At 36.5% G+C, this 20,759-nt stretch overlaps 1 protein-coding gene across 3 annotated transcripts in view; it reads left to right on the top strand.

Moving 5' to 3' along the window:
- LOC5567760 (TSC22 domain family protein 1) overlaps positions 1 to 20,759 on the top strand; it is a 303,514-nt gene that overhangs the window by 280,218 nt on the left and 2,537 nt on the right. For all 3 annotated transcript variants that reach the window (XM_021845523.1, XM_021845524.1, XM_021845522.1), the window contains one exon: positions 7,760 to 8,346. In XM_021845523.1, the coding sequence (XP_021701215.1) occupies positions 7,760 to 8,346 (587 nt within the window). The remainder of the gene's footprint in view (positions 1 to 7,759; positions 8,347 to 20,759) is intronic.

Below are 20,759 nucleotides of genomic sequence, written 5' to 3'. Positions count from 1 at the left end.
CTCGATTTCACAGCATTCGTCGTTATTATATAACTCAGCAAGCCTCATTGAATAAATGTACGAATCGTGCTTTAAAAATCATTACAGGTATGTTCCGTTTTTATCAACACGATCGGCTATTTTCAGTTGACAGAAACGGAATTATTTTCTTAGATAAAATATTTTACAAATCTGAATAGAAAATGGCAGCTTCAATATGAAAGAACATATTTTCATAAAATACATGCCTTGTATTGATGTTTAGGAGCTGTAAGCAACCTTGTAACCGTTCGTCGAATCGTCTAAGAGAAATGCCGCAAACACAGTGGCTTACGCGCCACTCTCACATGGAGAGAGCATTGGTCGTGTTTTGATAAGTTGCCCGACTAAGCTTATAAAGCATGAGCGCAATCTACTAGGGAAAATTATCGAACGGTTCCGAGGTATACAATGCAAAAAAACAGGCTGTCGAAATTCAAAGTGAATGAATCTGAAGTGAACGCACCGAAGCAGTAAAGTGAACGTAAAAAACGTGAGCGAACTAAGATCGACGACACGTAACTCAAGACTATCCTGGGTGGACGAACTAACCTCAGGGATCGGTAGCGAATAAACTAATAAACGCAAAACGTAATTTAGATTGAATTAATTTATGGATTGTATTCATTTTTTCGGGTAATTCATTTATGGGTAAGGTGTAAGTGTAAGTGTTGTAGTGTGAATGACATGGCCATGGCTAACGACATACCTGATCAGGATTTATAATAATGCTGGCAGCTGAGCGAACCGGCAGGGGTGTAGTGACGTCGCGTGATATTCAGCACTGGGGTACCGACTGCAGCGGGTGTCCGAACCACGAGTTCGAGAAATCACCCCGGCTCCTCGGCAGAAGCGTCGCCGGGAGGAGCACACGTGCGTTATAGGCCGAAGTAAAGTTGCGGGTATGGGCAATGGCTGATGTTCGATACTCTACCGTCTCCTCTCGTAGAAGGCCAACGTGCCTCCAACTGGTCTTCGCCTTCGGGATTCTCCGGATTCTCGGCAGGTCGGAGGGTCTCTATACCCGTTTGGCTACCGTAATGGCGTGCCTGCACGGGCCAGATGTCCACCTTGTGAAGTAGTAATGGCCAAAAAAGGCCGTAGAGCTTTTTAGCCCGTACAAAAAGCGTCAATCGGATGCTGCTGTCCAATAAATTTCCGATAAGAAATATAATTGAATAAATGAATTCAAAGAAAAGAATTACCTTTTGTACGATAAATAATTGCTCGAGAGCAGAGCCTTTGTTCCGCGTGAAAAAATAATCAAAAAACTATTGTTCGTCAAAAGAAAAGAAAAGATAAATTAAATTAATGTTCATTATACTGCACTTAAATTTACTTTCAGTTTTTTTTAATTCATTTTGCACTTCTGACTAACCTTCAAATTAAATGAAAACGTAACTTGTTCACCGAACTTGCTTCCCCTCTTCAGCCAAGACGATATAAAAGTGAGCAAAGATTTGAGAAAATGCAATCTTCATGCTTTAAAATGCTTAGTCATATATTCTGACAGTTATCACTTACACATACATTTACACAATATTAGACGAAATTAAATAATTTATAAAATTATCAAAAGTTGCTATAAAATTATAGCAAACCAAAATTGTTGTACTGGTGCTTTTATAAATATTCCAAATCAGTTTGCATAGTTTATTTACATATTTACAGAAAAAAAAAAACATATTATGAAATTTAATCAACATAAAAATATATAAATATAGAAAACAAAAAACCTTTAGACGAAAAGACGGAACGTTACAACCTTTCGATCGTTTGATCGTATAGGTTTTTAATGGGATTTGACTGCATCAGTAAGTATGATTTTGCGATAATTCCTTGTAGTTTTATTTTTTGTCAGAATGTCACATAAATGTACTATGCACTATGAGATGGATCATATTTATATAATACGCGAACGCGAAAGTGTGTCAAGCTGATCATTATTTTTGTGAAGAAAAAATCATATATTTTTTCATTTTTATTTTTATCTTTCCTATAATGCTATAATTACATCGAAACTGGGAAAGAGCCTGATTCTCAACTTAGTGTTAGTGATAAAAACGGAATAATCAACAGATCAACTGAGAGCTTTCAAGGCCACATGTACACTATTTTGCGAATGTAGTCACTTTCTTCGTGGAATGTCAAGAAGACTTTCAATCTGAAAACATCCTCTACTCAAAGAGAAATATCTGAACCAATAGCACGTATTTTTGAGCTAATACTTAACTAAAGTTCATGTTGTATATGCAGTAAAACTAATGTTGAATAGGTTCATCGAAAACAAAGAAGTGTACATACTCTACAACAAGCATCTCTTAATTTGACGTGGTTGAAAAATCTTTTGTTAATACTTTGAGTAAATTAGCTGCATGAATGAGTCTATGGCAGTTTGTATGAGACTCTTCATAAATCTCTCTCCATGTTCAGAAGTGGTGCTTTCTACTCGAAGATCAGGATTCCAAAAATAAATGGAATGGGAACATGCGAGGCGTGGTAACGTCAGGTATCAACGGTTGCTTAGATTGTCAATCATTTCAGCCCTATTCCCTCTCCCTCGATGTAAACTTATTGTATGGAGATTCAAAAATTTCCAAAAGATTGTTAAGTTTTGCACATCCTTGACCTTTTACCCTTGCTTTACCTTTTAACCCCCTGCTTTGCTATAATCTGTGAAATTTTATCACGTTTGAGTCAAAAGAGATAAATAATAATTAAAGTTTTTTGTCTAAAAGATAACGAGGTCGATAATATTATCAAATACGAAATAAACTGAATCTTGTTCCGTGCGCCGTTGCCCAAATATTTATGGTACCGTAATTCGGGGTGTAGTTGATCAGTGGGGAGAAGTTGATCATTCACATACCCACATGTATAAACTGTCAATAGAGCTGTAATTTGATTTCAATCAGCACAATTTATGTAATGTCGCATAATCTGACAACTGCTCTTGGTGTTCCTAAATTCGATTTGACATTCAAGATAATTATACCACGCAAAAACAGATTTTTAAGGAAATGTTTGATGAACTGTTGAAGGGTTCTTCTTCAAACAATCGATTATTGGCAAGGCCATTTAGATAAACTGTTTCATACATTCCAGATATGTTCTGTGAATCCAGGTTTGAATTTGCATTGTGGATAAAAAATCATTTTACGAGAAAAAAAATGTATATTTTGTGAGCGAGTTGTTAATTTCAAAAAAAAATGCATACCTTTAGGCGTTTAATGTGGTGTATTCTGCAATTCTTAGCATTCAAACCTAAATCTGACCGATAAATCAACAAGTTGTAAGATTTTTGATACTTGATTCATGTTCAGTGACCCCAAATTTAGTGAATAGCGTACTTCATTATTTTAGGAAACCTATCACAAAAATTGATCAACTTCACCCCGGAATTAAAAACTCCAATTTTTGATTTCTAAATATTTTTTTGTTACTACGAGAACCTTTCGTCAAAATTTCGTTTGTGTAATTCGATAAACATACAACCAGTACAGGTTTTAAAAATATTTGGATGACAATACACGCATCCTACTAAAAGTTACAGAGCAGAATCTCTCAAAAGTGATCAACTTCCCCCCACTTTACGGTACTTGAGGTACTTGAGTGAAAGCAAAGCGCTGAGAAAAATTTACCGTAATTTGTCGAACTTGGGTAATGAACAGAGTTGCTCGCTGTCACTATCAACGCTTCAAATTTGCTGATTTGTACAGGCCGACTGCGATACAATTCGGATAAATTTATATCACATCAACATCATGCTGTCAACTCCATCACAAGTTCATTGATGGCGATAGACTATGGATATCACTGATGGGTTAAGTTTAGCCTTAAATTAAGCAGTTAAAATGGCAATTTATCAGTACGATATTTTTGACAGTGTTGCAGATAGAATGAAACTATTTGTTGGTCACTGAAAAACAGTAAAAGATAATTACCACGTGATCACTCATTCCGCAGTGATTATGATCTAGAGTGCGATGTCGCATCACTGCTGTTGGTTGTCAAATCAAAGTGATATTGATAGCTCGCAAGTGATAGTGATAGTTTTAGACCATCACCCATCAGCTGATATGATTGATATTAAGCAACTCTGGTAATGAATTTAGAACTGGAATAGGTACACAGTTTGAACTTCATTATAACGTGTTTATTTCGTCTCTGATCTAAAGGTTACCGCTTCTACTTGCATAGCAGAATATCTTGAGTTTATTCCTTCCTATCCATCCCTTATAACAAATAATTGAACAGTGTCTGAACGACTATGTCAATCACATTTACATTAAACATTCCACGATCCCATGTTTTTTTTAAGAAAAAGAAGGATATATGCAGCTCTATATGCTGTCACTAAGACGTGGCCAAGACAACTCCCAGCTTTTGAAGCCCTAATTCAGCTTGAAAACTCTGAGTGAATAGCAGTCGAGAAAGAGGCAATTCTCATTGAATGGTATTGGACTACCGTTAAGTCACCAGTCACCGTGCGGCCTCCATTCACCGTGCACATATACAAATTCCTACAGAATATTCATACAATTTTCACAAATTATTCTTTCGTCAGCAAAATAAGATAAAATTGATGAAATGAAATAGTTTTAGTCACAAAATATCTTGAAAAACCTAGTTTATGTAGTCAAAATCATGTGAATTCTGTTTGATAATGAGATTTTTTAACACTCTTAGTAGAAACGCCAAAAATTCACATTTTTCATTTTAACGATAGAGTATGAAATTTCTCAAAATTTCAACAAGTTTTCACTGTAGATACAATGAGTAAGATGTATTTCATCGTATGAGCAATGAGATTCTATGCAAATTAGAATTTTTTTTATTGTGTTTCAGTCGAAACCCAAATGCACGGTGAATGGATCCCTTTCAATATAAATGGTTCCTATTACCGTGCATTAGTGTAAAAGGCATGATATTATTCGGTAATAGTAGATTTATTTGTTATGTTGTCATTAAACTACTTCATATTTAGTTTTTGAGTGAATATGGAATGGTTTGGACAATGCAGTAAAATCTTCTATAACGATTTTAATGAAAAAGTAAGAGGTTGTTTCCGAGATACAACCGCCAAGTTGACGTTGGATAACGTTAGCTTCATCTATTTCCTGGCTTAAGACCGGCACAAACTTATGAAAGATTTTTACTGATAAAAATCCAATCAATTTTCATATTATTTGTTGCATGTCAATTCTGACCTATTGTGGACATTGTGTGTTAGCACAGAAAATCTGTGGTGTAAATTTGGCTCGGTTAACACTTCAACACCGATAGACTCGGTCGATGGAAGAATAAGCATGAGCGGTAACTCTTGCTTCCAAAACAAATATTTCGGTCGAACGTTAGGTCCACGCATGATCCACTAAGATTGGTTGCTTTAGTAGTTTACGAATCCAGTTTGAGGTTGAGGTACTTCTCCATGAAGTCCGCGAGCTCCATGTTCTCCTCTTTGCTCAAATCGATGTTAAAGTTCCTTTTGATACTCGAAGAAGTTCCGCACCATGAAGAACTTTTTCTGCTTCGTAGTGGTATCCGGGCAAATCTGCGATTCCAGAGCTCGGCCGTCATGGTCCTGCAGGAAGCGAATGGCCTATCTGATCAGTTTGTTTAAGATTACCAACCTGTGCGCGATCCACGCCAAGCGTGTCTGCATCATACCGAAGGACATCCAACTGACTCGTCGTATCCGTGGAGAACGTGAATTGCAGCACAATTTCAAACAAAACGGGTCATTCGATGTAAAAGAGTTACAACCAGAGACACTTCATCTATAACTATTAATTGATTAATTAATTTATTTATTTATCAATTATAATTTTGGTTGATTAGTTTTCTAGTTAGCTGTTGCTGATTAGTTTTAGCTCTTTGGGATCGTTCAAATATTACGTAACGCAACAGGGGGAGGGAGGGGGTCTAGCAGAGTGTTACGGTCCATACAAAAATTTAAAAATTTTGGCAAATTTTGCGTTACGTAATATTTGAATGAACCCTTTGTTTGACAAATTAATACTCTGATCGCTCTAGCATGCATTTGCATGTAGGTAGCGACGACGACAACGGAATTATTCAAAGTAAGTAAAGTTTGTAAGGATGCTTAAAATATATCCCCGAGCCCGATTTCATCTTCTAAACTGGTACCAATTAGCTCATACGGTTGAAATAATTAAATTTCTGTTATATATCAGGTTTATCCTTAAGAAATTGCCTACATCTAGGCGTTTTTATCACAATTCTTGAAATTAACTATTCATTATTTCTTTACATATTGCATTATTAAGCAATTTGCAAGCATATTCGAATTCAGGGAGCTCATATTCATTATGTAGAGTCGTTTCAAAAAATAACAATAATCGCATTGACAAGTGATCAATTTCACCCCGAAATGGGCTCCCCGATTTTCTATTTAAGGGATGATTTTTAGCACTAAAACCACATTTGCCAGCCAAAGAGGCTGACCGTCGTACTTGTATTCAGTTGTTTGGCATTTTCAACATGATTGAAAACAGACAAGAAAAACCATGAAAAATGATCAATTATCACTTAATTACGGCACAAGTAAACTCCAAAACGTCAAAACCTTATGACAGCAAGAAAAATGTGCTTTTCTATTAAAAATAAGACATGCCTCGATATTTACCATTTGTTCAATAGTTTAGTCATGAAAATCAATAGTTTTCATTATTTGAGTAGATTCGTAGAAAGATTTGCAATCGATTGGTGCAAGAATCTTGAAAATTTATGCGGGTGTTAGTAAGTTATGAACAGTCAAAATCTAACCACTTTTCGTGACGCGAGCGATTTTTCGTTTTTCGAAATTGTACCCCAGTACGTTGCCGTAAGACGTTATCCAACGTCAAAAATAATTATTTAGCCAATTTTTCAACTTTTTATGGTTTTCATTGTAAATGAAGATTTGACTACTATTAAAAATGAGTGCACACACTACTAGTAACGTAGTTGCTCCATCAACAACGTTTCTTCAAGATACAAAATCAAATCATAACGAAAACTGTACGCACGGTAAATGGTGACATAGAACGGTACGAGGCGACCTTAACATGACATTTTAAAACATAATTGTTGAGTATTTTTTGGTAATGCATCACTAGTTTTAGATTTTTCCCTGAATTATTATATAATTGTACGCTACGTAGTGGTATTTGAGTACGCTTCAAATTATTTGAAAAGGTTATATCATTTTTTGAAGTGCATTTTTTTTCTTAAATGCACGGTGAATGGTAGCTTGACGGTACAACATTTGTTGCAATTTCGTGGAAGGCCAATTTGCAATTTCTGAAAAAGGTTGTGCAATGATCCATTACGTAAGTCAAAACGGCTGCGTAATAGAAGAGCGTTGTGTAATATCTGTTACACAACTAATATCAATTGCGTAATGACTATTACGTCGCTGCGTAATTCAGCGCAGGAAAGTAAGTTGTTCCATGTCAGATTTTCGTGATGAGAAACAGCATGTTAAAATGATAAATTTCAAATTACGTAATGATTCCATTTACGTCTAATTTTATTTACATACTTTCAACCTGTTACGTAAATGGAGGATTCAGTGTACCTCTCTGCTCGCTACTATCATTGCATTATGGATAAGGGACATGCTTTTAGCAACTAATTTAAATGCACTCACTTCTCGTTAGCATGGCGTTAAACTTTTAACCAACTGCACAATTCACTTTAAAACATAATAAAAAAAATTGCTTATTCCCTCTTGCAGGTACCATCAAGAGAGCATGGTAAACTTCGATCAGCAGAATGGCTTTTCGGTTACGCCATTTCAACCGGTTGACAGTACAGCCTTGACGGACGAAGTATCAGACCAGCCTTACCCAACGCCGATGGACCAGTCCCATGATGGACAGCTTCATCATGGTCACGGTCATTACCATCATCACCACCACCACAGAAACCAAGAGCATCATCATCGACACCATCCACGACATCATCCCCACCAATTGGCACCACAGGATCCAACAATGGTGGACGACAGCAATTTGGGCTTCAACGTGCTGAACCTCCTGAACCCGGCCGCGGTGCCATCGGGATCGATGAGCCTTCTGGACGCTCCACTGCTAGATTCCGGCGAGCTGCTGGCCACAGACTTGACCGCGGGCTTTTCTGCCGCCGAAGAGCAACTGCATCAATGGGCGCTGAACCAAAGCGGCTTTCTGCCCTATTCGCACATCCTGTCGCCGGCCACCAGCGTTCTGACAATCAAGGAGGTCCATTCGAAGCACGCCGGTAACTACACCTGTGCACCGTCCAACACGCGACCGGCGAGTATTACGGTGCACGTGTTGCAAGGTAAGCGAACTTTTTGGCACACACATGGACTCTAGGGTGATCCAAAAACAATCAATGTTCGAAAAGTCGTGGTACTCAATCCTCGATCGAAAGATATGCTTATTTATATAATTGTTGTAGTTCATGCTGACACAAACTTTAACACTTAAGACGCATCTAATAGTCATGCATCAACAGATATTTATGAAAATTTCAATTTATTTGTACGACTACGACGCAACTTAGTCGTGATGCTCTCACAAGAACGCTGGACGCCACTGACGTTCATCTTCCGGATCCTCGTGGTCAACTGATTCGTATTCTTGGTCCGCAAAGTATTTTTGTTATAAAACACAAAACCAGTGCAAATGCGATCCAAATGACCATTGAGGTAGCCATGAAAACTTTTACTATAGTTCTCTGGCTCGACAAAATGTAGACAAGAAATTTGAAGACTTCAATCTATGGATGAGAGCCATAACTTATCGAACTCTTTTTTTCTGGTACACCCTAATGCACACATCCACACCAATTACAAGAACCCTTTCGCATGCCGGGGCAGAAGCGCTGGCACTGGATTTACGATGAAATAATGGTGTAATAACAATTTTGCATCTACGTGCTCGAGACTAACTTTTGCCGAGTTAATCAAATTACGGTACGGGGCTCCGTGAATCACGGCAAAATTATAATTCCATGGTCCAACTATGGTAGATAGGCATTCGTTTTGCAGTAACTAGGTAGGGCTTGGCTTTACACCGAAGTTTGAGATGATGAGAATTGAATTTCTATGTCTCTAGTGCATCCACTATGGGCGGTTTCCATACAGACTGGCGGCCAAAAATATTTTTTCCATCTCATGTCGTATTTATGAGTTTTATGATACAAATTTGATGTTTTATTTTCAAAAACAAGTTTTCGAGACTAACTTTTGAATAGGGCCTATAGCGAAATATCAAACTTTGTTACTTATAATGCATATAAGCCATTTATGCGATTAACGTTGTGCAAACCATTATAAATATTAAAACTTACATAGAAATGATGATATGAATGATTTAGCGAAATTCAATTATTTTCTTAATTAGTTTTTAGCTGTTTTCAATAGAAAATGGTTAAGAATATTGGAAAAATTCAAAAAGCTTTAAATTAAAAAAGTGCAAATTTGTGCAGCTAAATTCTTCACGATCCTTTAGTTTACATCCCAAAGTACCCTTGGAACTGAATTTAAGCCTGGGACAACTTGGGACAAAAAAGTACTCGATGTGTTAACTATAAGCTTATTCGATTTTTTTAATCGCTTTATAAAAAAAACATCATAAACGCCACTATTTTGGAGCTTTTTTTTTTATTTTTTTATTGTTTCCAGTTCTAAATTCATTACCCAAGTTCGACAAATTACGGTACATTTTTCTCAGCGCTTTGTTTGTAAGCTTTCAAATGATGTAAAAACATTTTACGTAAGTATTATAGAAAAAAGTTATATTCATTTGAGTAAACCATAGTTTTTGTTAATAAAAACAAGTTTTTCTCCATAGGCTCAACTTTGGCACCTCATATCTGAGTGTGCAATGCAAATCATGCCTTAATATTTTGGGGATTTCTTAGCAGACATATTTACAGTGAAATGGCGAACAAGAATTGAAATTTGGGGCACATCACTTTTTTGATTATTGGCCACCTGATAAGCCATAGTGGCATCATAGAAACTGAGCCTTATCATGCGAACGTGACGGTTTGTTTGAAACCATTTCTGGAAATACTGTCTAATAAGTTCTATGGGTTTCGGAAATTAATATGGATGCTGTGAAACTCTGGATTTTGGCACAGTTGATGAACTCTTCTAGAATTTTACATTTAAAAGCAATGTAATAGTTAAATTGTCCATTACACATGTTCTTCGCTGTGAGTAAGGTATGGATCAGCGACAGCATCAATTTTCACACCGATTCATAATTCAGACAATGAAAACTCGAGAAAGAATCCATAAATGCTTCCCGTAACTACATACATATCCCCATCCCTCTCGGATTCTGGAACAAATTCTTCCAGGAATTAAGAAAGTAGTTTCTCTTGGGCTTCTTTCAGAGGATTGTTCAGTCATTTTTTCATAAATCTCGCCTGGCATATATCCTGGAATTTGTCCAAGGTTTATTCCCAGAATTCGTCTTGATCAAGGTTTATATTAGCCCTCTTATCCCCAACCCCGTTTTTAGACGGGGTTCAGTTTGGCATTTTGTGTATTTTTTCGTAGCTCGAAAATCAAAACGATTTTATTTTTGGCCTAAATCTTGGCTCATAAAACCCATATAAGGAAATTTTTATGACTTTTGAAACTTGACTGTATTTCCAAGAAAAGGTTCGAAAAATTGTATTTCTAAAACCTATAAATGCCTGGAGTGCATTTAACGTGATATGCAATAAGTGGTACCTTCTATATTTTCTACAATCAACCTATCATAGAAGAAGAGCATTGTAGTATTAAAATAATTTGAAACCTGATTTTTTCCGTTAGTTACACGGAAAATAAAATATGTCCAGAGAAAAACTAAAAAATATACTAATTTCAAAAGTACTGTAAAATCTAAAGTTTTTATTATTGTTAAAAAATTAACTTCACGAAAAAATTAAAAAGGATAGGGACGTTCAAAAATAAAAATTTTAAAAATCATAAACCAAATAACGAAAAATGATATTGAGATCGAAATTAAAAATCGGAGTATTAGAGGGTTAGAGAAACTATCGTTATCTGTTTTTTTTTCTTTGCTTATTTTTATCTTGTTTGACCGGCGGTGGTTGCTACTCCAGCATTGCCAGAGCAGCTGCCCTTACACTACACAGATAATAATATTTAAATATCAATGTAGTGTAAACTGAAAAGTACTGTAAAAATAAACCAAATTCATGTAATGTTACAGCATCATGTAAACCTATATGAATGAACATTTAATTTTCAACTAAGAATGCTTGAATGTTACATGATCAACTGCAAACTATTCCTCATATTTTGAGCAAAAAATACAAATCGAACAATGAAGAATAACATGGTTTTGAAGGAATTCTCGAACTTTTCCCTCAATACGACCCATCAAGCGACGCACAACGGTCTCGTCCACTGTTTTGACGATTTTATCCCACCAATTTTTCATCCGCGCTGCCGGGCAAAATTCGCTTCCGGAGACATTCGGTTTTGTAAACCTCCGATTTCATTGTTTTTTCAGTATGACGAAAACCTTTGTCTTTTGGCCGCAGCTGAAAATTCCCTGCCAAATTACAGTGGCCCAATTTCATATTCGTTCGGGACACTGGCGTCACATCAAGTGAGTAAAAACTATGAAATGATATATTGAGTTTGAAATGCTTTATCTATATTGATGGCAATAGGTGTCATCTATTATTTGACAGCCATAAAATGTTTTCATTTACATTCATCTTTGGATTAATGGAAAAGTATTGAGTTTGTGTCTGAAATTCACCCAATCCCATATTCGTACACCTATCAAAATTTAAACATACAACATTCCAAACTGAATTTTAATGCTCTATTTGATTGTTCAAGTACTATATTACGTTGTTTAGACGTAGCAGAGTACATTTGGACAATTTGTAAGCGGACATGTATGAAACTTAGGTAAAATTTTTAGAAATACAATTTTTCATTGATTTTTAATATAAAATTCAATAATTCTAATAGCGTTAATTTTTGCTGTAGAATTTAATCTAAAAAATATATTCATGAGCACTTAAAGAGTTTTGGTTAAAATATATTAAGTTTACAGAATTCATAAAAAAATTATCCTCCTTGAGTATAGAAAATGATTATGTCATAATTTCAAAACTCTTCTGAAATGTTATTGTTCGATTGCTTGGGAGATTAGTGGACTCGATTAACTCCAGTGGACGGTGACGAAATAGAACAGCTCAGATTTGAATTTTGCTACTTGATTTATTGCTCCCCGGACAGGCAGCGCGCCTGCTCGGGGAGATGACTATTGATATACACCTTTTCTACACATGAGTTGGCTGCCTTTTATAGGCGAACCAAAGTACGGAGATAAATGCTATTGCTTTGCGCACTGCTTTGAGTGAAAGGCCCAAGCAAAGCAGGCAATGCGCTGGATGGTTAGCTTACGATGCCTACTGTGTTGTGTTGAATACGACCTGGCTGTTGGATAGGCGTTGAGCGTGGATGAAGAGATGAGAAACAATTGAATGAATGTTCTGTTGCGCCGCTTGGATGAAATTCACACAGCCAGTATGAACGCCGTTTGCTGGCTTGCTTTGATCGGGTATTCGTTTTCTATAGATTTGGCTTCTGTTGAATGGGTTTAGCAGCAAATTGATCACGTTGATGAGATGCGTGAGCAGATGAAGATTTCGTAATCGAACAGTTATTTTCAAACAATGTAAACCGAATTTTTGTTCTAAACAACTGTAAAAGGTTAGTTTCAAACTTGTCAGCAGAAAGAATTTTAACTAAGAACTTCGTTTTACAACAAAGTACTTTACACTATGCTGTACATACCTTCACATGATTGATGTTATCCCAATATTCAATTATTTTTTAATTCTTATTCTGATTATACTCAAAATATGACCCTATTCTGCGGTTTATTTATTTTATAATAAAATAACAAAATATTCCGAGTGGGCGGAGAGCACTGATATATTTTTTATTATAATATAACGTGTTGTTTACATCATTTCAAATAACGCATGTGTTGCGGTTACGGTAATAATATTCATTTTATCAATCTCTATGATAATGTTTGGTAGTAAAATATGAAATAAAAATAATAATTGCGCAATTTTTAGATAGGAACATTAACTATGGATTATGTACACCTATCTAAGAGCCAAACTGAAAGTAATTGACTAAAATTTTTGGTTTTAGATTTTTTCTAAAAGTTATATTAACCAAGATTGTGAAGTATGCGATACCGATAACCACTCGTATGTACTCTAAAACTGATTACAAGTTATTAAAACTCGTTCAGTATTCGTAGTAATAATTGTTAATGAAGTGAACCTGGAAAAATTACGTTATTTTTCGACTTACTAGATTATTTTTAGCAAAAAACATTGGAAAAGAGGTATTTTTCTTAAATTTTCTTAAGTTTCAAATATGTCCGCTTATATTTTTTCCAAATGTACTCTAATACATCTGAACAACGTAATGAAGATATTGAGCAATCATATAGCACATAAAAAAATAGTTTTGGATGTTGTATGTTTGATTTTTGTTAGGTGTACGAATATGGGATTGGCTTAATTTTAGACACAAATTCAATACTTTTCCATTATCCTAAAGATTTGAGCGAATAAATATGATTATGATTGCCGAGTAACAGATGACACCTACGACCTTCGTAATTGATAAAGTATATCGAAGTCCATAAATGATTTATTAGTTTTAAACCTATTTGATATGGAAACAGTGCCCCGTACGAAAATGAGGTTGAGTCACTGTATGTGTTTGCGTGCAAATTTATCAGCAAAAATAAATTTGTATCTGGAAGAGACACCTCCACGAGCCTTCGCCTAATAAAATTTTGATCCTGGGAGCTGTCCGAAGTCGGCCCTCACGTAGGTTTCATCATCCATAAGTATGCACCCACCGGACTTGGTCAACAGGCTGTCATACAGTTTTCGAGCGCGGGTTTTAGCTACAGTATTCTGTTTGAGTGATCGATTTGGTTGTCTACTGGCCTGGTAGTATGCCTGTAAGCCTACGCGGTAACGAATTTGCTGCACTGTACTACGAGCGGCCACATACTTTTTACTCAATTCACGGTCGGACATACCTGGGTTGCTTCTGATGGACCTCAGGACCTTTATGTGGAGCTGACGGTTGGCAATTCCACTCCGGCGTTTACTTTGAGGCTTCCAAGTCGTCGTCTAGGTTTCCTTGTAAAATTTGAGCACGCGCCATACGGTGTTTCTAGGAAAATATAACACTTTGGCCAGCTTGGATGCGGACCACAATGGATTTTCCAGGTGATTGTGCACGATTTTATTTCTGCGCTCCTCTTGCGTGGTGGTTGCCTCCGAAATAAGAGCGTTTTACGAACAGAAAAAAATGTACTGTTATTGCTGTTGTTATTGTCAACAAATAAACGTCAAAAGCTTCTAAAACCGTTCACTAGGAGTGCTGCACTGCCGTTATACGCATAATTGTCCCATGTTCCAAAATATGCAATCGAGAAAAACGCGTTTAAAGATTTTAACACATTTAGGCCTCGTATTGACCAGGTGTGTGGTAAATTGAATTAAAATCTTTACAACAGTATAAAGAAGAGCGTGTTCATTAGAGTCAAGAGTTTTTATTATGGGAATAAAGTAAATTTAGCTACGAAATTCAAAGTGGGACTGTTATGCCTAGAAATACGGGGTTTTTGGTGAATTTCTACGCATAACAGTCCCACTGATATTAGTGACCCTCAGCATGGTCATGCTGAATAACTGCGCGTTTACCGCTACGGTTATCTGGCCCCCCTGCGGAGTAAATATTTAACTCAAAATTCACGACACAAATCTTCACACGATTTGACATTTCTTTGGACTTGGTTTACAAAATCATGATTTTTGATACATCGCAAATAAAGCTTCAGAACCATCAACATATATTCCATTTGCATTGAAGAACCAATTACCCAGAATAACCCAGTATGTGGCCAGGTCACCCAAAATCTCTTGAACTATTCTTCTTTTGACATGACATTGACTTCATCAAGTTTGATGTGTCGCAAGATAGGTCTCAGAATCGCCAATATAATAACCACCTCTTTTGGAGAACAGGGTACCCAAAACAACCTGGCATGTTATCAAGTTATCCAAGAACCTTTGAATTACCCTTCTTTAGCCTTGATTTGGGAATTTATGTAGCTTGATGTTGCCAGCTAGGTTTCATAACCGATGGTTTAGAGGCCATTTCCCCCAGGGAACCGGGAATTCGAAACAATCCGACATGTGGTCAAGTTATTCAAATACATTTGAACCACCTTTAGACATGATTTGCAAATACATGAAAATTGATATGTCGCAAGCCAGGTTTCTGATTCGCCAATATAATATGGCCACTTCCACCAATGAACCGGTGTTCGGAACAACCAAGCATGTGGCCAAGTCATCCAAAAACATTCGAACTATTTTTATTTAGACTTGGTTTGCTAAATCATGAAGTTGATTTGTCGCAAGCCATGGACTCGAAAATAAAACAGATTGTGTTCCACATGGGATGTAAAGCCAACGTAAGAAAGTGTTCAAAACGATTTTCCCAAACACCAGCTAATTCAAAACAGCCTACTGACTATTTTGTTCGAGATCAGCGCAGCGAATTGTATAGTGTGACAGTTATACGTAGAAATACAGTAGTGGGACAGTTATGCGTAGAAATTCAACAATGGGACAAATTGACTTGGCTTGCTTTTCATTGAGTTTCCGAACAAAGTTAATTTTTGGTGTGTGTTTTCTAAAACTATACGTAAAAATAAACTGTTTAATGACAAAAAGTCAAAATGCACAAAAAGTAACATGGGACAATTATGCGTATAACGGCAGTGCAATAAGCAAAACAGTTTGTTCCATTACTAAGTGGACCATGCTTTAAGTAGAAGACAAAACCGAATTTATTACTATACCATTTAATTCCACTAGAGTTTGTACCCTTTGACAGATACGCGTATTTCGACCTCAACTGTAAGGCCGTCTTCAGTGTCGTGTACTAGACACTCTTTTGAATATAAATTGGATATTTCACCAGAGAAGCCTTGGTGGAAGTTGTCCAAGTGCTGAGTGGCAAGTTCTGAAGCATGACAGTTGATACTGACTTAACTTTTCATTTATAGACCTTGTTTCCCGAAGATTGAGTCGTCGCACAGTATGCTTTGGACTTGAAATTAAAAGTTCTCCAAACTTGCATGACGGAACCTGTGCCTGGTGCTCTGGAGAGATCATAATTGTTGAAACCGAAATTACCCTTCATTTATTGACATCGAATGCACAAAGGTTGAGACGTCGGACGGCGTGTTTTGGGCAAAAAACAGGAATGTCCATAAGAAGGTACTCGTGGAACTTGTGCTCAGTGCTCTGGAGTGGCAAAATCAGTTGATAATGAATTGATTCTTCATTTATTTTGGATACAAAACGGAAATGTCTACAAAGAAGCCCTGGTGGAACCTGGTTCAGGTGCTCTAAAGTGGCCAAATCTGTTGATATTCAGTTTATTCTTCTTTAATTGGCATGTTCTTTCGAATTGACAAAGATTGAGATATTGCACGGTATGTTTTGGGCATAAAACGGAAATGTCTTCAACGGGGCCCTGGCGGAACCAGCTTCGGTGTTTCGCAATGGTCCACTAATTCATTTTTTTTTAATGATGACAATCGATCATTATCTAACGTTCAACATATAAACTTCGTTGTTTCAATTGCAATAAATAAAAAAAACCACGTTTCCAAAATTTGGCTCCCTCATAACCCCGGGTCGTAGGAATATCTTCTGAATTCAGCATTGTCAATTTATGACAAATAACTTTAAGCCTTCCAGTCGTCGCGCAGTTTGCCACCGTCAGAACCACCACGCTACAGCTGTGTACAAGAAGCGAGGTTTTTTCATCAGTGTTGTACAAAACACAACAGCACGATGACTGAAGTGTTTAAGTCAACTGAGGATAGTTCCAAAAAAATCGAATGGAAATTGACAAAACGGCAGCTTTTTGAAAATGCCTTGTCGGGAGTCGGTAACGTAAAGGTTAACGGTAAAGTCTTCAGGCCTTATCGGTGAATAAGCTTAAAGTTATTGGATTTGGATAATATATCGAATTACTACGCTGTAATTGTTATTGTTGCATGAATGGGTTTCTAAAAGGAATTTTACAGTAATCCTCCATGGATACTTACAGGTATAGGTCCAATGTTTCAAATTATTATACCAGAGGTTCATGTACTTCAGTTCCAAAATATAACCAAGAATTTTTGCAAAAAAGTAAGAGGTTGTTTCCGAGATACAACCGCCAAGTTGACGTTGGATAACGTTAGCTTCATCTATTTCCTGGCTTAAGACCGGCACAAACTTATGAAAGATTTTTACTGATAAAAATCCAATCAATTTTCATATTATTTGTTGCATGTCAATTCTGACCTATTGTGGACATTGTGTGTTAGCACAGAAAATCTGTGGTGTAAATTTGGCTCGGTTAACACTTCAACACCGATAGACTCGGTCGATGGAAGAATAAGCATGAGCGGTAACTCTTGCTTCCAAAACAAATATTTCGGTCGAACGTTAGGTCCACGCATGATCCACTAAGATTGGTTGCTTTAGTAGTTTACGAATCCAGTTTGAGGTTGAGGTACTTCTCCATGAAGTCCGCGAGCTCCATGTTCTCCTCTTTGCTCAAATCGATGTTAAAGTTCCTTTTGATACTCGAAGAAGTTCCGCACCATGAAGAACTTTTTCTGCTTCGTAGTGGTATCCGGGCAAATCTGCGATTCCAGAGCTCGGCCGTCATGGTCCTGCAGGAAGCGAATGGCCTATCTGATCAGTTTGTTTAAGATTACCAACCTGTGCGCGATCCACGCCAAGCGTGTCTGCATCATACCGAAGGACATCCAACTGACTCGTCGTATCCGTGGAGAACGTGAATTGCAGCACAATTTCAAACAAAACGGGTCATTCGATGTAAAAGAGTTACAACCAGAGACACTTCATCTATAACTATTAATTGATTAATTAATTTATTTATTTATCAATTATAATTTTGGTTGATTAGTTTTCTAGTTAGCTGTTGCTGATTAGTTTTAGCTCTTTGGGATCGTTCAAATATTACGTAACGCAACAGGGGGAGGGAGGGGGTCTAGCAGAGTGTTACGGTCCATACAAAAATTTAAAAATTTTGGCAAATTTTGCGTTACGTAATATTTGAATGAACCCTTTGTTTGACAAATTAATACTCTGATCGCTCTAGCATGCATTTGCATGTAGGTAGCGACGACGACAACGGAATTATTCAAAGTAAGTAAAGTTTGTAAGGATGCTTAAAATATATCCCCGAGCCCGATTTCATCTTCTAAACTGGTACCAATTAGCTCATACGGTTGAAATAATTAAATTTCTGTTATATATCAGGTTTATCCTTAAGAAATTGCCTACATCTAGGCGTTTTTATCACAATTCTTGAAATTAACTATTCATTATTTCTTTACATATTGCATTATTAAGCAATTTGCAAGCATATTCGAATTCAGGGAGCTCATATTCATTATGTAGAGTCGTTTCAAAAAATAACAATAATCGCATTGACAAGTGATCAATTTCACCCCGAAATGGGCTCCCCGATTTTCTATTTAAGGGATGATTTTTAGCACTAAAACCACATTTGCCAGCCAAAGAGGCTGACCGTCGTACTTGTATTCAGTTGTTTGGCATTTTCAACATGATTGAAAACAGACAAGAAAAACCATGAAAAATGATCAATTATCACTTAATTACGGCACAAGTAAACTCCAAAACGTCAAAACCTTATGACAGCAAGAAAAATGTGCTTTTCTATTAAAAATAAGACATGCCTCGATATTTACCATTTGTTCAATAGTTTAGTCATGAAAATCAATAGTTTTCATTATTTGAGTAGATTCGTAGAAAGATTTGCAATCGATTGGTGCAAGAATCTTGAAAATTTATGCGGGTGTTAGTAAGTTATGAACAGTCAAAATCTAACCACTTTTCGTGACGCGAGCGATTTTTCGTTTTTCGAAATTGTACCCCAGTACGTTGCCGTAAGACGTTATCCAACGTCAAAAATAATCTCAAATTCATTTTTTTTTCCTGCGATTTGTTTAGGGATTATCAGAGATCAGACCTTCTTGAATGACCTCCAGGTTAAAGTCCCTCTCCAAAAACAACAACAACAACAAGCTGAAGATGTTTAGGTTCGTTTCCCGGTCGGTCCATGATCTTTTCGTAATGGAAACTTCCTTGACTTCCTTGGGCATACAGTATCGTCGTACCTGCCACACGATATACGAATGCGAAAATGGCAACTATGGCAAAGAAAGCTCTTAGTTGATAACTGAGCAATAGTCCAGTAAGCAGATTTATGTGGAAAGATGCATTTTGAGCTTCGGAATGAAACATACGACGAAAACGGTCTTCTATAAAGTTGTTTGTATTAGTACGGTCCTTTGTTTGGTGTTATAAAAAATAAGGTTAAATAGAAATTGTATAACTAACTTTCTTATTTGAAGAAATTATGATATACATGCTTCGGCAAAGCTGTAGGTCATTCAATTTCAAACAACAAAGTTTTTTTGTAGCTCTTAAATTGACTGATTTAGAGCTTTTTTCATATGGTCTATAACACACTTTTAGAGAATTGAAAAATGTGTTTTGTTGTAAGCGAATGAACTCGCTATCTCTTTCCGTTTGAGAATTATTGCTGTTTTTTTGTAAAATACGCCTACTTTGTTTGTAAATATATTTGATTGGGGCAAACATTTGAAATATATGTTGAAGGAATTCAAAAGACAAAATAAAATTGTATAATTTACAGATGTGTTATTTTTTGTAATGTAATATGGTCATTTTTTTGTAAATATTATTTTAAGATCTATTTAATATAAATATAAATGTTTGTTTTTCATGTTCTTCAATGTTAATTTATTTTTCATTTAATCATATATAATTTCATTGTCAAAATAAACTGAAATTCATTAGTTTACTTAAATAAAGGAAGGCCCCCGCTATACTACACCACTTTTTTTTTTAAGTTTCGTACTGTTCGACATTTTTCACATTTATGCATATTTTGCAATCAATCGTTTTACAAATCACAATTTTCTAGAGCTTCTTATTGGGGCCATTCACCGTTGTATAATGCACTAATTGTAACGTTTGATTCCGGGGGCAATCAAAGACATGATTTCGAAAGTTAAGCACCAGCCAACGTGGGCGGAATCACGAAAATGGAAGCATGATAAAAATACACTTTCTACTAACGCATCATGCACTATAACTTCGCACAGCAACACTTTTCTCGAAAACACTTGCCGGTTGGCGTAGCACTATCAGTTTTTCCACAATTCCATCGTCCGGATTGGGAAAAACGCGGAACCGAAATAAACGTAGAGTGAATTCAAAAACGCAGGCACCTGGGCGCACAGCTTACTGCGATGTCGAAACTCTATGCCCAGGGAAGTCAAGGAAATTTCCATTACGAAAAGATCCTGGACAGACCGGGAATCGAACCCAGACACCTTCAGTATGGTTTTGCGGACTCTAACCACTCGGGTAAGGAAGGCTTTCGTACAAATGCTTTTTCTTAGTCCTAAACATGAAGTATAGGAACTTTTGTAGATGGTTAATTAAAGAATAATACGGAGTGTAAGGATATGGTTCACACAGGATCGCCAGGCATGGAATCCTGTCTTAATTCG

Source organism: Aedes aegypti, chromosome 2 (genome assembly GCF_002204515.2).
Source record: "Aedes aegypti strain LVP_AGWG chromosome 2, AaegL5.0 Primary Assembly, whole genome shotgun sequence".
Classification (NCBI taxonomy): domain Eukaryota; kingdom Metazoa; phylum Arthropoda; class Insecta; order Diptera; family Culicidae; genus Aedes; species Aedes aegypti.
The sequence above is the reverse complement of the archived record's forward strand: the minus strand, read 5'-3'. Positions and strand labels throughout refer to the sequence as shown.